General features: G+C 37.3%; 3 protein-coding genes across 5 annotated transcripts in view; 1 reads left to right on the forward strand and 2 right to left on the reverse strand.

The window, feature by feature from the left end:
• Window positions 1-2,783, reverse strand: part of primpol (primase and polymerase (DNA-directed)) — a 6,162-nt gene extending 3,379 nt beyond the window's left edge. Inside the window, exons 1-4 of one of the 3 annotated variants that reach the window (XM_044028120.1) lie at window positions 2,733-2,783; window positions 1,616-1,907; window positions 476-570; window positions 243-381 (exon numbers count right to left, since the gene is read on the reverse strand). In XM_044028120.1, coding sequence (XP_043884055.1) covers window positions 243-381; window positions 476-570; window positions 1,616-1,789 — 408 coding nt within the window. In that variant the 5' untranslated portion in view covers window positions 1,790-1,907; window positions 2,733-2,783. The other 2 variants (XM_044028121.1, XM_044028122.1) reach the window with 2 other exon arrangements.
• Window positions 2,784-4,983: 2,200 nt separating this feature from the next.
• Window positions 4,984-7,170, forward strand: si:ch211-145b13.6 (GPI-linked NAD(P)(+)--arginine ADP-ribosyltransferase 1). The gene is made up of 3 exons (XM_044027403.1): window positions 4,984-5,382; window positions 5,462-6,156; window positions 6,515-7,170. Exons 1-3 carry the CDS (start codon window positions 5,323-5,325, stop codon window positions 6,585-6,587), a joined length of 828 nt encoding a protein of 275 aa, XP_043883338.1. The 5' UTR covers window positions 4,984-5,322; the 3' UTR covers window positions 6,588-7,170.
• Window positions 7,026-13,579, reverse strand: tacr3l (tachykinin receptor 3-like). The gene is made up of 5 exons (XM_044027402.1): window positions 13,112-13,579; window positions 12,431-12,619; window positions 12,067-12,217; window positions 10,183-10,379; window positions 7,026-8,612 (listed from the first exon to the last, which is right to left on the reverse strand). Exons 1-5 carry the CDS (start codon window positions 13,480-13,482, stop codon window positions 8,390-8,392), a joined length of 1,131 nt encoding a protein of 376 aa, XP_043883337.1. The 5' UTR covers window positions 13,483-13,579; the 3' UTR covers window positions 7,026-8,389.
• Window positions 13,580-14,730: the final 1,151 nt, after the last annotated feature.

Below are 14,730 nucleotides of genomic sequence, written 5' to 3' on the forward strand. Positions count from 1 at the left end.
GTATTTAACTATTAATATTTCATTAATTTCATTTCATTAATCATTTGAGGTGGAATTATAGTAGAATATTCTGACATTGTATAGATGCATAGATAAATTGATAAAATAATCAAATAGATTCCTAAATAATATAATAAAAATCATAATTTGTTGGCTTTATACATAATAAACTAAACAGCTTAATGGTTTTGTATTTTTGACGGGACATTTGAACATAAAGTAGAGACACAAATGTATCCTACCTGGATAAGAGAGGTCACCATGGTTTTCCCATCAGCCCCTTTGTTTGAGGGCTTGTGGAACTCCAAGTCAAAGTAAAGCTTACAAACAGCACCCTCTGGAATTATCTCATAGCAATGCATCAGGGACTGAGTGTAGGTCCTGCGAAAACATAGACAAACCACATCAACGGATATTAAAGCATTATTAAGACAAATGATCGTCTTGATTCGCAGTGGAAATATATTCCATTTACCTGTAGTAAAACCACAGCTCAGTGTAACTGGTAACCAGGTAGATCCTTTGACCATGACTTGCATTTTCTTTCTCAAGTGCAAAAACATGTACAGCCTGGAAAAAAAAAAAGTCACAAGAAATGTAAGCGGTGGAAACGAATTATCCATACTGGAATACCACAACAGAAAAAAGAAATTGTATTGAATGAGAATCTTACTTTTAATTGCTAACAAAAAAGCAAAAGCAAAACAAGAGCTCTCTGGTTGCATACATGTAACAATTACGGGGTGGAGTGGTTCAGTGGTTAAGACCGGTACCCTGTGTGCGAAATACATCATGGTCGCAAGTTCGACTCCACCACTGGCTGACTGTACTCAATTCCATTGTAGGTCACTTTGGATAAAAGCCTCTGCTAAATGACATGTAATGTAATTACGTGTTGTTACGTCCTCTTCCACCTCTGGGTGATGTAGTTCTCCCCGTCTATATTTTCTGTTGGCTGCTCTTGTTCTCTGCCTCTCCCTAATGTGTTCCAGGTGTGGATCCTAATCATAGGATGGAGCCACTATCTATAAGAGCAGGTCTTCTGCAGTGTGAGGCTCTCTCTCTCTCTCATCTGAGGCATGTCTCCACACCAACTGAAGTGCCTGCCATTTTCATGCTTTTGTTATGTTTTCACTTTCATGATTGCTTCAGATATCCTATTTAATATTATTTTGTAAATAAATACACCTAGACAAGTGCTCCTTTTGACTCTGGTCATGGTTGTGTTGCAGTTAGGGTACCTGGTTGTAACATGTGTTGATATGGAAAATACTACAGCTAGAATACAGTTGGGGATGGACTTGTTTTTTTGGATGTGGTCACCATGGACTTTGGCTATTGTCAAGAACAATGAGCTATAATACATATATCTTTTCTTAGGTCTAACTCTTTGCTTTGATGTACTGTATGTTGGTTTCATATTTTGAATATCCTATATACAGTAGGTTCATAACTTCACTTTAATATTAGTAAAGTGATGTAGAGTCATTTATTCCATGAATGCATGTGAGTTATAAACGGCAGTGATCCTTAGAGTGAGGAGTGTTCAAGCTGGATGAAACATCTCAGATAAGGAATAACATATCAGTCCAGTGTCATCAAAGTTTTACATTACCTCTTTGCAGCTTTGAGCGAAGCTGACAGCCAGACATTGACGGGGGAAGAGTTTCCAGACTGAAGAGGGCTGGCACGGCCAGAGTCGAGGTTTGTAGTGCGTGGTCAGAGGATTGCACTGGAATGACTGAGCGAGTTGCTCAACCTTCTTCAGTCGGTCTTCCCACTTACTCATCCTCAAGGTCTGGGGTGAGCCACGGTGCTCTAAGGCTAGCAGAAATTCAGAGAACCAGTCAAAGATAGTTCAGCAGCTCTCTGCATGGATGACTGTGGTCTTCCTGTCAATTTAACACCTGAAAAAAACAAAAACAATATACAAACATGGTGTTTCCCTTTGTGTGTCCCATTGTGTTTATTCTACCTGACTGTGAATCTGGTCTCAGGCAGACTCCACTGTGGGTTGGCAAGTGACTGGCAAATTACATGTTTCACCTTGACCAACTACAATATTAAAGTACAGTTTGTTCATTAGTAATAGTTTTACCTACAGATAAGTATAATAACAACATGTTAATGCAAAAATACTACCAAGTTAGTGAAATTACACCGGAATGGATATTTTTGAAACCATAAGTGCCAAAAATTAAAGCTTAGTACTAGTACACAGGTTCATTATCACTAACGAGTCAACATATTTTATATTTCATTAAAGGATTTCAAATGTTTAATCTTCAACAAAAATGCAGATGTAAAAAAAAACGTTTCCAAATGAAAATGAGCAAGTACTTTACTACACAATTATCCCTGCCATTACCTGAGTAAAGGAAAACAATGGTTAGTATATTTAGTCAAATACTGTGGTTCAGTACAAAAGTGAATGTGCTTAAGTGTTATGTATTTATTTATTTATTTATTTATTTAACAGTTAAATGTGTTATACCTGCTACTACAGCACATTTGATCCACAGGTGGCTATGTTACTGTATTTTGACAACCAGAGTAAACAGAACTCTGAAACTCGAATCAAACTTTACAATAACACCGTATACACGTTATATGTGCCGTTAACTTTTACGTCAACAGTAAATTGGACGCAACTCACCATAAGTTGAAGTTCAGTGACACAACAGTCCAGTAAAAGTCATTAAAGTTATGTTTATGTCAAGTGACACACCTACCTTCGCTCTCTTCACTGGTAAAGAACGTCACGTTTTCTTGTTTGGCGCCCACGGAACCGGAAAACAACGCTGCTTCCGGTAAAAAAAAATACATAAATAAACAAATAAAATACAAATCCTATTAAAACGATCACATATCCTAGTTTTTTTTTGTTCCAAAATGTGAAATATATTATTTATGGCAAAGTGGACCCAAACGATCCCAAAGACCACAAAGTGAGTACCACATCCGGGTATATTTTTCAAAATAAATCAAGTAGCGCTGAAAATTAAACATTGAAATATAACAACTGCTAAGGCATATTTTACACATTGTAATACAATTGTATAGCAAAAAAATGTAGCGGGCAGCTAAGTGTTGATTCATAAAGATATAAGTCTCATAGTATAATACATATTGTATATATATTAGTTAATTTATAATTACTACTTTTTCCTCAGACTTTCTTCTTGTATTCCACCATTTTTATTTGTTGGGCTGAAATACATACATATATATAATATATATATGTATACATATATATATATATATATATATATATATATATATATATATATATATATATATATACAGTATATACACACATATATATATAAAAAAATATTTGACAAATTAGATTGGATTTTATTTAAGCAATTTTAATTTTCCATTTACCATGACACCATTTAATATTTGACCTCCATAGATAGAATAATTGCAATATGAATTAAATACAACTAATCCTTCAATATCTCAAATTAAATTGTGCTTGATATATGCTAGGGCTCACACAATCAGGTTGTTATTGTGAATATTTTACCAGTGAGGAAGGAAGGATGTGAGAAGAGGTCTGGAGGTTATATTTTTCCACTGCAGAATGGGAAATAGCTGTTAAAGTGACACATGTTCACAACAATTTTTCTCTACTGTTTGACTACACTCTATATATTGTTTTGTTTTTTTTTTTTGTATAGCTCCTGTATTACGAAAGCACACTGCACTCACTTAAAAAAAAATAGTTTAATCAAGTTTTACTTTGATCTGGGTTTAAGACACTGGGAGATAGTCCTGTCCTTAAGTCACATAGATGGTATTACCATTAGTTTGTCAACTTTAGGGAGGCACCGGAGGACTTTGTGGTTTTTCAGAAGGACAAACAGACATATTACTGTTTCTCCAGGATCAGTTGGACAGATATGGCATGCTCCATGGATACAAGATGATGCATTTGAAATGCTTTCAGGCTGGCTACATGGTGACTCAAGAGACGATCAGGAGACTGCTGAAAATATGGGAGTCACTTGCAGGTTGGAGGTTCTCAATAATTCAGGAAAAAAATTACTCAGAAAAACAGGAGGGAAAAAAATCAGCACGAATAACAGAACTATTCAGAAAAACAGGAAAAATCCTGGCAAAAATCCATTTTGCCACAACAAAACAAAAGAAATATTCAAAAAAACAAGACAAGTTTTTTGTTTTTGTTTTTTCAAATGAATGCAATGCGCTTCCGTACTGTATTATGTTCATATTAAATTAAACATATGCTTACCTTCCTCTTTATATCAGCTACAAGCAGCAGAAAAATATCTGGAATGTCATGTTTTTCACATTCAAAGCAAATAACTTCATGTGTCATATAGTTGATATGTTGTTGAACAATTTTATAACCATCACTTACACTGGAAGCATATTAACTGGTCAGTGTAAACAAGAGGGATGACGACAGAAGTCTATGTTCATATACACGTGATTATTGTGGAAAAAACTACTGACTCTAATTGAAGCCCCCATTTTGTGCATTAAGATTCATTGTGTAGCACAGTATAATGTCGATTTATGCAAGTAATTTTTGAGATGAATTTTGACTCAACAGGTATAGCTTCTCCTAAAAAACATGTATTTTATACATAACATATTATACTAAATAAATTATACTATAACAACCATGTCTTACCATATTGTCACATATTATTTATAACAAGCCCCAAATGATGTGTGTTCACAAGACTAAAAACAAGACATTAACAAAAAGGTAAAACTGTATTTTAAGAAACAACCTATAAAAAGTTTGAAACACAATCTAAAAGAAAGACAGAGACAATTCTTAATTGTCCAAAAACCCATCTGCAATAAATCAGCAAGATTTAACTTCAGTATTAAAAAGCTGTATAGAACAAATGACTCAACAACAGGGCTGCCAGTAGCACGGTTTTCCTTCCACAGGAAACGCAAAGGAGCTGACTGTCGAGATAAGCGTCTTTTTAACTTCCTGAAAGTGATCACACCCCTGCAGCCTTCACTGCGTGGAGTCGTGGACTGATTTTCTTTCCCACTGCTCTCACAAATTAAATCTGCATGCTTAAAGTATGGGATTTTTTTAAAACTGTTTCAACATTTCTTATTGTAGATTTCGAAATATACACATCATTTCTTAACTAGCTTGGGGTGGTGGAAGCTGTTCTCCTGGTGGGGGAAAAAAAGATAAAGGAAGACTTGTCTAAACAAAAAAAATTGAGCAAGAAACCAGACCATTCCATTCTGAGCTCATCAGACATTTGATTCAAGTTGGATCCTGAAATACTTTCTGCTCCCAACCAGAATCCCTTGAAAATGTGGGACAGAGGAAACGTGCTTTTTGCTGCAGTTGTGTTCACAGCACTCTACTACACTGTAAGTATTCTTTCTCATACTCAAAGAACAAATCACTTTTGTGATGTTACACTCACCTAAACTATATCTTAATTTTCAGACTGCAAAGCATGCGGAACAACTGGACCCAGGTGCTGTGGATTACCTGTGCTATGCATGCCATCAAAAGGCCATGGAGATTGTTATCGATTCAGGACTTTTGAGAGAAGAGTTAAACCTCAATAAGGAATTCCAGAAAGCATGGAATGCCAGTACCCAGTGCCAACAGGTGATCTCAGGAGGAATTAAAGAACACACCACTGCACTCTTGGCATATTATAATGGTGATGAAGAGTTTCTAAAGAAATTTAATGATCAAGTGGAGACAATGGGTGGAAATGTCAGCACCTATGGAAAAAACTTCAATTTCAAGTCTTTTCACTTCTTACTGATGGGTTACATGATGCTGCACAAGCCAAAGAACTGTGAGACTGTATATTTTCTCATGGAAAAATCTAAAGCACAAAAAGGCTCCAAAATGAAACTTGGACGGTTCACTAAAGCAGAGACAAACTTCAGTTCACTACTATCGTCAGAGGATATTGACGGCATGGTTGTTTTAAATATCACTTCTTGCTACTTTGCCAAAATGGGAGCCAACATTTGCATAAATAGTGAATATGTTCTGTTATCTCCAGCCGAAGTGTTCACTGTGGAGAGTGTAAATGACAGGAAAGTGGATGATAATATGTACACAGAGATTGTTCTGAAACATTCAGATCTGGGAGGCTCGCAATTTTGCAACATCTGCTCAAGGTAAGATTAAACCTTTATTTTTTTGAATAATTAATCCATTATACATGTTTCCTCAAAGGATTTATTTTTGGCCACATCTCACTTGCAAAAGTGATCTCAATCTCTTATGACTTTTGTGTAAAAAAAAACCTGTTTGACTCTTTAAGGCAACATGGGACCAAAGTTTAAAGGTTGAACCAACTTTGATTGATTTTGTTGTGAAGAACACATACATTAAAATATCTCATGTGAAACAACTAAAACTTTCAAATGTGGGATAACATTTCATCTGTGTGTACCTTGCCTGTGATAGACTGAGAGGTTTCAGAACCTTTAAGTGTTTTTGATATTCATATTCATCCCTGTCTTTGTCTTGCAGATCTCCACCTACTGTCTCCACCCAGTGGCTTGTGTTGGTGATTGCAGCTTTGAGTCTTTTTGTCTTCTGCTGAGCAAACACAAGTAGCATCTCGGGCAAGATCAGACAGACGTGCCATCAAACTGCAAAAATATCTTTTGTTTACAGTTGAACAATTAATGAACAGTTCATTTCAGTACTAAATATTATATTACTACATATTTTATTTACTAAAATCCATATGTTACATCAGTAAATCAAGCAATATTATTTTTGATAGCTTTGTTTATATTTTATTCTTTTGCTAAAGTGTATACAGAAAAGAGATGAAAAGTGGAAGGCGTGATGACACTGATGTATGGGAACTGTGCAAGTTACATTTCATTAACACTTCAATACCAGAGTGGTCTCATCTGATAATATCAGTTTAGTATTTCAGCGTTTTTTTTAAAGATAGATTAAAAGTGAATTTGTCGAACTCCTCTTGTCTTTTCCTCTTCTTCTTATATCTTCTAATACTGATCTTCATATATTGATTGCAGTGGTATAACCCTAATCCATTTCTATTTACATCAGCTGGTCCATTAGAAACAATAAGACCCTAATTAAACTACAACATGTTGTTGGTTCATGCCGTACAGTGTGATACAAATAAAGTATATGTTCAAACAATCTTATCCATGAATGTAACTGTGGTCATTTTGTAACAATATTGCCTTTTGGTGTACTTTCACACTGTACTGCAGCAGAATTAGTAGTAAATGTGTTGTTCAGTATTACTGAATATATGCTGTATTACTGTTGCACATGTATTTTTTTACACAACAGTCAGAGTTACACACAGTAAAGCATGACTCTAAAGTACACTTTAACTTGGCACATTCTTTCTCCAACTGACAAAAACACGAGTAAGCACTTGTGAATTTACAACTAGGTTATAAACAACACGTAACATCCAACAAGCTTCTGTGTAACTAGATGAGAGGACATTAGTGTTGGTGGAGCAGTACTGCTGTGGCTGTTTTTGATGAAATAATATAATGAATAATAGTCTGATGGCTTTAAACATGCAGTGTAGCAGATCAGCGTTTCATTAAAATTCATATACTACTTATAAAGTGCTGTGCTATATAATGCTATTTAACAGTATGTTACATTAAACAACTTTCAAAAGTAGCTCATAACATACAGTTTATGAGGCTGACCTAACGTCATAACTTATAATATAGTCATATAAAACACACAAAATACTTCAATCAGGTTTTACCAAATCAATTATCAACACAATCATTCAAACCCAGTTAAAGTACACAATATGATCATGTTTGCATTTTCCTATTGGAAATACGGAATGTACGTATTTAGCAACAAACGTGTTACTTTTTACTTTACTGCAATACCAATATATAAACCAAAATCTACATATACGGTATATGAATTACTCTTCTTGGTATTTTTTTTTTTTGCTAAATCACCACACATGAATTGGTCTATTTTCCTAATTAACAACTGAAATGCACCGGAGATAGCAAACATAGGAAGTTAAGTACTAAAACAAAGTTATCATAGCTCGTAAATACACATATACTGTCAAAAGATATCAGACAGTTGATGATGGTGAAATATGACATACCAGGGCAATAAAGCTAATGTGAATATAGCTAACTGACTATATGCATGGTCACTTCCTGGTTTCAGCCAATGATACAGATGCTCTACAGTTGGGGTCTGCAGAAGTTAATATTATTTAGCAACGGATTATAGAATTTAGCGAGTAACTACTAATGTTAATGTTTTTGATGTGTATTTTAATTGCTAAGTTCATAATAAAAAGCCCAAGTGACAATTAACCTGAAGTAATTATATTTTAATGGATGTTGTGCTCCATGCATAGAGTCAACTGCCTTTGTTATTGAGCTCAGAGTTCAGTTTTGACCGGTTTCCAGGAGAGCGAGTGCTCTTGTCTTTGCTGAGGATGCTGGTGTCGACCCGGGACAGGGTGCACATGCTGTTCTGACAACCTGGACGCAGTCTTGTATTCTTGAGCTCTAGCTCGTCATAGCTTGAGACGTGGACGAGTGGACACCAGCGGAACACATGCTTGAAACCGGCGCGAAACCTGCATTTCAAATCAAACCCCAATGATGTGTGAGTATGTTGTTGTTTCATTCATTTAAAGTTATTTATACATCAATTCTTAGATAAATTCTGCAGATGAACAACAAATAAACACCGTAATTATGTAAAACTGAAATGTTATAATAGTGTTTATATTTACAGTGTATATTAGCATATAGTTTGCATGTTCTCCCCTTGTGTGCGTGGGTTCTCTCTGGATTGTCTGGTTTTCTCCCACAGTCCAAAGACATGCAATATGGGGATTAGGTAAATTGGACACTCTAAATTGACCGTAGATGTGACTGTGAGTGTGAGAGTGAATGGTTGTTTGTCTCTATGTGTGGCCCTGCAATGGACAGGCGAACCCCACCTATCGCCCTATGTCAGCTGAGATTGGCACAGCACCCCCCTGTGACCCTCCTGTGGAGGATAAAGCGGTAACAAATGAACCCACAATCAGCATCTATTTGTCTAAAGACTTCCCTCACAAAATCCACACGGCACTGAGGCAGAAAAGGCTCCACTGTCATGTATGTTTCTGCAATGCTGTCAATCAAAAACTGATTCCACCTTTTTAGACAGTTCTTATAATCACCCTTTATATAGTTCAATAATCATGCAGAAGCCCAGCATCCGAGCTCGCCCACTGCTCCACTCACTCCCAGAGAAGCCGAGCTTCCATTGAAATGACAAGTTTACCGCATAATTTTTTCCGCTTCATTTTAAAAAAGCAAAGAACTCATTATGAATTGAGCAAACAAAAATGAACCGCAAAATAAAAATACACAAATTGCACAACAAAATATTGATTTAATCATTAAAAATGATTGTATTTTATTTGTTTGAAAAAACACTTTTTGTTTGCAATGATTGGAATTTTGCTCTTTTGTGTTTGTGCTCCCTGACACTCCAGTGATTCTAAGCCTGTGTCTACTTCTGGTCCATTGAGCTGTCGCTCAAAACTCTGCAGCCAATCAGCAGGCAGCTTCCTAAGGCCTGCCCATGGACAAAATCACAAACAAAAAACCAGGGAGTGCAAATAACAAGTCAGGGAGTTTAGTAATGAAATGTAAGTAAAACACACTTCCTTTAGAGCAGGGGTGTCAAACATACGGCCCGGGGGCCAGAACCGGCCCGAACCGGTCCAATCGGCCCACAGGATGAATTTGTTAAACTTTCACACTAATCTAAACGTAATGTCAAATGCTCCAGATACCTGTGACTAAATGTTTGTGCCTTAATAGATCCAGTGTGCTGTGTAAATAGTAAATTTAGGCATGATATTGTTGAAATTGCACTTATAATTCTCAAGAAATTTCATGTTTTGTAAAATTATCCTTCAGTAAATGTAAAACAAAGGAGAAAAAACAAAGGGGTTCTTGTTGTTCATAGGTTATTATGCTATTATTTTACTATTTTTACTGGTCCGGCCCCCTTGAGATCAAACTGTGCTGTATGTGGCCCCTGAACAAAAATGAGTTTGACACCCCTGCTTTAGAGGGCACAGAGCTTTCCTTGCTGTCTCAGAGCAATCGCCACTGACACATTGACTGTGGTGCGTTTGCACTCACCTGCTGTTGAGGCAGCAGTAGATGATGGGGTTGTACATGGTGGAGCTCATTGCCAGCCACATCACTGACAGGTAAACCTGCTGGATGTACTTCCACTTGCTCAGATGCTTGTTGAGACCCGTCACAATGAAATAGACATGATACGGCAACCAGCACAGGGCAAAAGTCAACACTACAATGATCATCATCTTCACCACCTGCAGAGGAGAAGAGTGCAGCACAGAAGTCATAATTGATATCATGTTGTGTTGAATGAGACCTACAACAAGTCCTTGAGACTGTTTACTCCTCACGGAAATGTTTAGTGTTGTTATAAATCAAGTAAGAAGTAGGACTATTTTCCCGTCTTCTAATCAAACCTACTGTAGGTCTTTTGCAAACAGCATCCTCGCCTCATGGCTATTCACATTATGTTTTACTTGTGGGATGGATTTATTTATGGCGTATAGTTTGTTGCCTGCTTTTCCTTCATTGAGAACACAATGGCGTCTACAGCTGATGAACATGGTGTACGAGAGAGAGAAAGGACAGTGATGACGCACCAGGTAAAACAGATGAGAGACAGCTGCAGAAACCATCAGCGTGTAAGAGAACAATGCAGGCGTAGGCATATTATATTTTTTCCCCATTAAGTTCACATGTGAGAATGTGATAAGAGCCATTTCCTCATATTGTCTGTCCAGATGGAGTTGTTTCATCTTCGGCTCTTGAATCAAGCCTTGTCCTGTAGCTTTTACAACATTAATAAAATCTCTTTTATCTTTCTCAGCTCATTTATTCAACAAGTTCAGTCTCATTTTTTTGTTTTCCTCTGAAGCCCTTTAAAGATTGTAAATGGCAAGTCTGCACCTGTCACCATCTCAATGTATGTGCTGTGTATACAAAAATAAATCTAGCTCTATAATATTATTATTTTGAATTTGTCCACTGATTCTTCAAATTATTTTCCTTATCTTTTCATCTTTTCTCTCAATCCAATCTGAACATTTGCACAAACCAGTTTAGCACCATCTCTGAATAATCTGACATCGTAACCTGCAGTATTTGTGATATTCATGAATGATTTGTATTCTTTGGCATTAATACCACACAGTTATCTTGATAGATGCTTGTCATCGCAGCTGTGATGACCTTAATCCCTGTTTAACCCAAGCGTCACTCTAGCTCCTGCAAAGCACACAGTGTTGTCTCACTGAAGAAGCCAAACTACAGTAAATGGATGTTTTCTCTTTTTCTACTGAACAAACTGTTTTATTAGTGCATATTAATCAAATAATAACAATAAAAAAATGAAAAAGAATATGAAACACTTAAAGCCAAGTTTTCCTAATGCAGTCACTGAAGCAGTTTGTCACATGAATGATTAGTTGTTGTTGTTGTCAGTGAAGTTTCACTTCCTCCCCAAACAGCAGTTTCATTTGGAGCCTTTTCACTGTTGATGTCCTCGAATGGGTTTTAATGCTTACTTTGTTATTTTTTAATTATGGAGCAAAGAAACCAGAAAATATTCATGTTCAAGAAGCTGAACAATCAGAAAACTTGTTTTAATTTTTGAAAAAAACACCCAATTAATCCATTATGAATTAATTGAATAATAGTTGCAGCCTCTAAGTGAGGCGTAACCTTAACCATCACACCTTAACCCTTAACCTAACCCTGACATAAACCAAATTCACACCCCAAATGGACAGCCACCCTGAGGTTATCCTGTGAAATAGGATGATAACAAAAGTATTTATTATGTGTACTCATGTCTTATGTGTACATACTTTAATATTGTATACACACCACACAAATCTTAACTTGATTCAAACTAAATATCATTTAAGTCAGTATATAAATATACATTGACATGCAAATATATTCAGTCGATGCGGTGTTTACCTTCCGTTTGGCTCTGAGCTGTCCGTGATAGTTCTCTGAGGAGTCTCCAGGGATCACTCCTCCCCACAGTGTCACACCCACGATGGTGTAAGTGATGCTCATCACCACCACAGGCAGCACGTAGACCAGAACTGTCACTATTGTATGATACCTGCACATAAACACAAACAACTGATCACCAATATGTTTTAACACATAAGCACAATGAAAACAGTGTCAACCCTGACACATTATAACTGGAATTAAAGTTATGATGTCACAATATTGACATCCACACATATCGCAGCTTTATTTCAACAATGATGACAAAGCCTGTAAGGAATTAGACAAAAAGGTGGTCGGCAGTGTGTGTCTATATTCTCACATGAAGGCGTCGTCAGCCATGCGGGGCCAGGCCACGTAGCAGAGGGTTCTGTGGGGCAGAGCTCGAGTGGTGGAAAAGTAGCAGAGAGGCAAAGCAAGAACCACGGCCAAACTCCAGATACAGACAATGACGGCCACAGTAGCCTTTGCTGACAGACGAGGTTTCAGAGGGTGGATTATGGCGATGTACCTGCAGAGTGAGCAGATGCTGTCTTTAGAAACATGATGCTGGTTGTTCATATAGTCCTGTAGAAAATGACTCATATCACAGTTGGCCTCTTGCAGACTCAGTGTCAGTGGTTTTAGGGACGTTGCAACATTTTTATGCTATAATATAATACTTTTTCCAAATAAGCTGCATGTTTAGTGAAAAGTACTCACATGCTTTCTGTTGTTGCCATTCTTCATTAAACCATTAAATTACCAAATTAAGGGTGAATTTTGTTCCAGGTTTTTCCCTTTTTTAAAGAATAAATATATTCAGTATCAAAGAAAATTAGATACTTTATACATAAGTTTAATTTAAACAACCGTGAAACTTAAACAGATGAATACATTCACATGTTAGTAAACAAATAATTGTGAAATGAATTTTGTATTTAAAATTTGGTGATTCTAAGCATGGATTGGACACACATTAAATAATAATAATAACATAAAGTCATTAAACTCCATGTCTCACCTGTCGATGGCTATAGCAGTCATGGAATAGATGCTGGCGAACACAGCAGTGACGGGGAAGAAGTTGTGGAACCTGCAGTAGACTTCTCCAAAGTACCACTCTCCATGAGCCGCGTAGATGAAGTTGATGAGGGTGTTGAACGCGGCCATGGAGACGTCAGAGAAAGCCAGGTTCAGCAGGAAATAGTTGGTCACTGTCCTCATGCGCTTGTGCGCCAGAATAATCCAAATCACGACCAGGTTCCCGAGGACGGCCACTGTGAGCACGGTGCTGTAAGCCACCGACCACAGCGCGATGCGCCACGTCGGCTGCACGAACTGGTTGCTCAGATTTCTGGTGGAATTGGATCCGTGATCCCGTTCAGAGGCCATTCCTCAAGAGTCCTCGTTCGGTCAGAATGTGTGTGTCAGTCCGCTGCTGACAGGCGACATGACATACATCACCATGGCAAAATGTGATGCGCAGCATGTGACCAGTGACACAGGACGAGCGGTCCTGATGCAGCGGTGATGAGAGGCAGTGGACATTCAAACATGTGAAATCGTTCAGTCTGTTTTTCATTTTTCATTTCTGTTCTTTAGGTTATTTTTTTGTAGTCCAGCAAATTTCGTTGTATTATTTTGGCACAACAACAATTCTAGATTCTATCTAGAAGATCTAGATTCTAATCTAGAAGATCTAGATTCTAATCTAGAAGATTCTATTCTATTACATATATATATATATATATGTACCTTTGCAGACTTCTTAATAACACCCTTTTTGATTGAAAGGACAACCATAGGAAACAAAGTTGCAAGTGCATCTAATGCGGCACTGCATCATTTCTCTCCACTAGAAAAGCACTCTTTAACGATCCTTTTTTTAATTTGTATTTTTGCCTTAGAGTCCACAGATGGCTGCCACTCATCTAACACTAAGTGTGCGTCTTGTTACTTTGTCCATGAGGACAATAAAAAACCCATAAAAATTGAGTTGTAATGTCTTCATAGAGTTATTTTGTGCAAACTTGTTGATTAGAGCTATTAAACGTCTCCATGAGTTTGTATTGAAATAACAAATATGTAAGTTAAGTCTGTTGTAGCTATGACTTTCAATGAGTAACTCAACAGCACACTATCACTCCAATTCCACATCAATAATCAATTACCCGCGGTCTGCATATTTTCATAGGCAATGTTAATCGACTCCGCCCCTTCCCTTACCCCCCCCATACAACTTCAATCCTTGTTCACAACCTCGTCACCTCCCACATTGTATACTATAAGTCTCTCCTCTCTGGTCTCCCTCACAAATCCCTCCATAAACTTCCACTGGAAGAAATTCAGCTGCCCGCATCATCACCAGAACCCTCATTTCACCACATCACCCCCATCCCACAACAACTCCACTGGCTCCCAGTTAAATCCAGAATCCAATTCAAAATTGAAGGGGATTGAAGGGGGCCCAGCCAAAAGGGACCTAAAGGTGCTATAGTTAACCCGAACCAGAACAGTCTGTTTTGACTCACTGAATCATTGATGAACCTAAGAGCCTGTGTCTGAGGAGAACCACGGATACACTTGCATGCACTGTACTCATTGCATTCATCCTTAAATGAGGATCACGTTGCCACCTCA

This window comes from Solea senegalensis, linkage group LG6 (genome assembly GCF_019176455.1).
Source record: "Solea senegalensis isolate Sse05_10M linkage group LG6, IFAPA_SoseM_1, whole genome shotgun sequence".
Classification (NCBI taxonomy): Eukaryota; Metazoa; Chordata; class Actinopteri; order Pleuronectiformes; family Soleidae; genus Solea; species Solea senegalensis.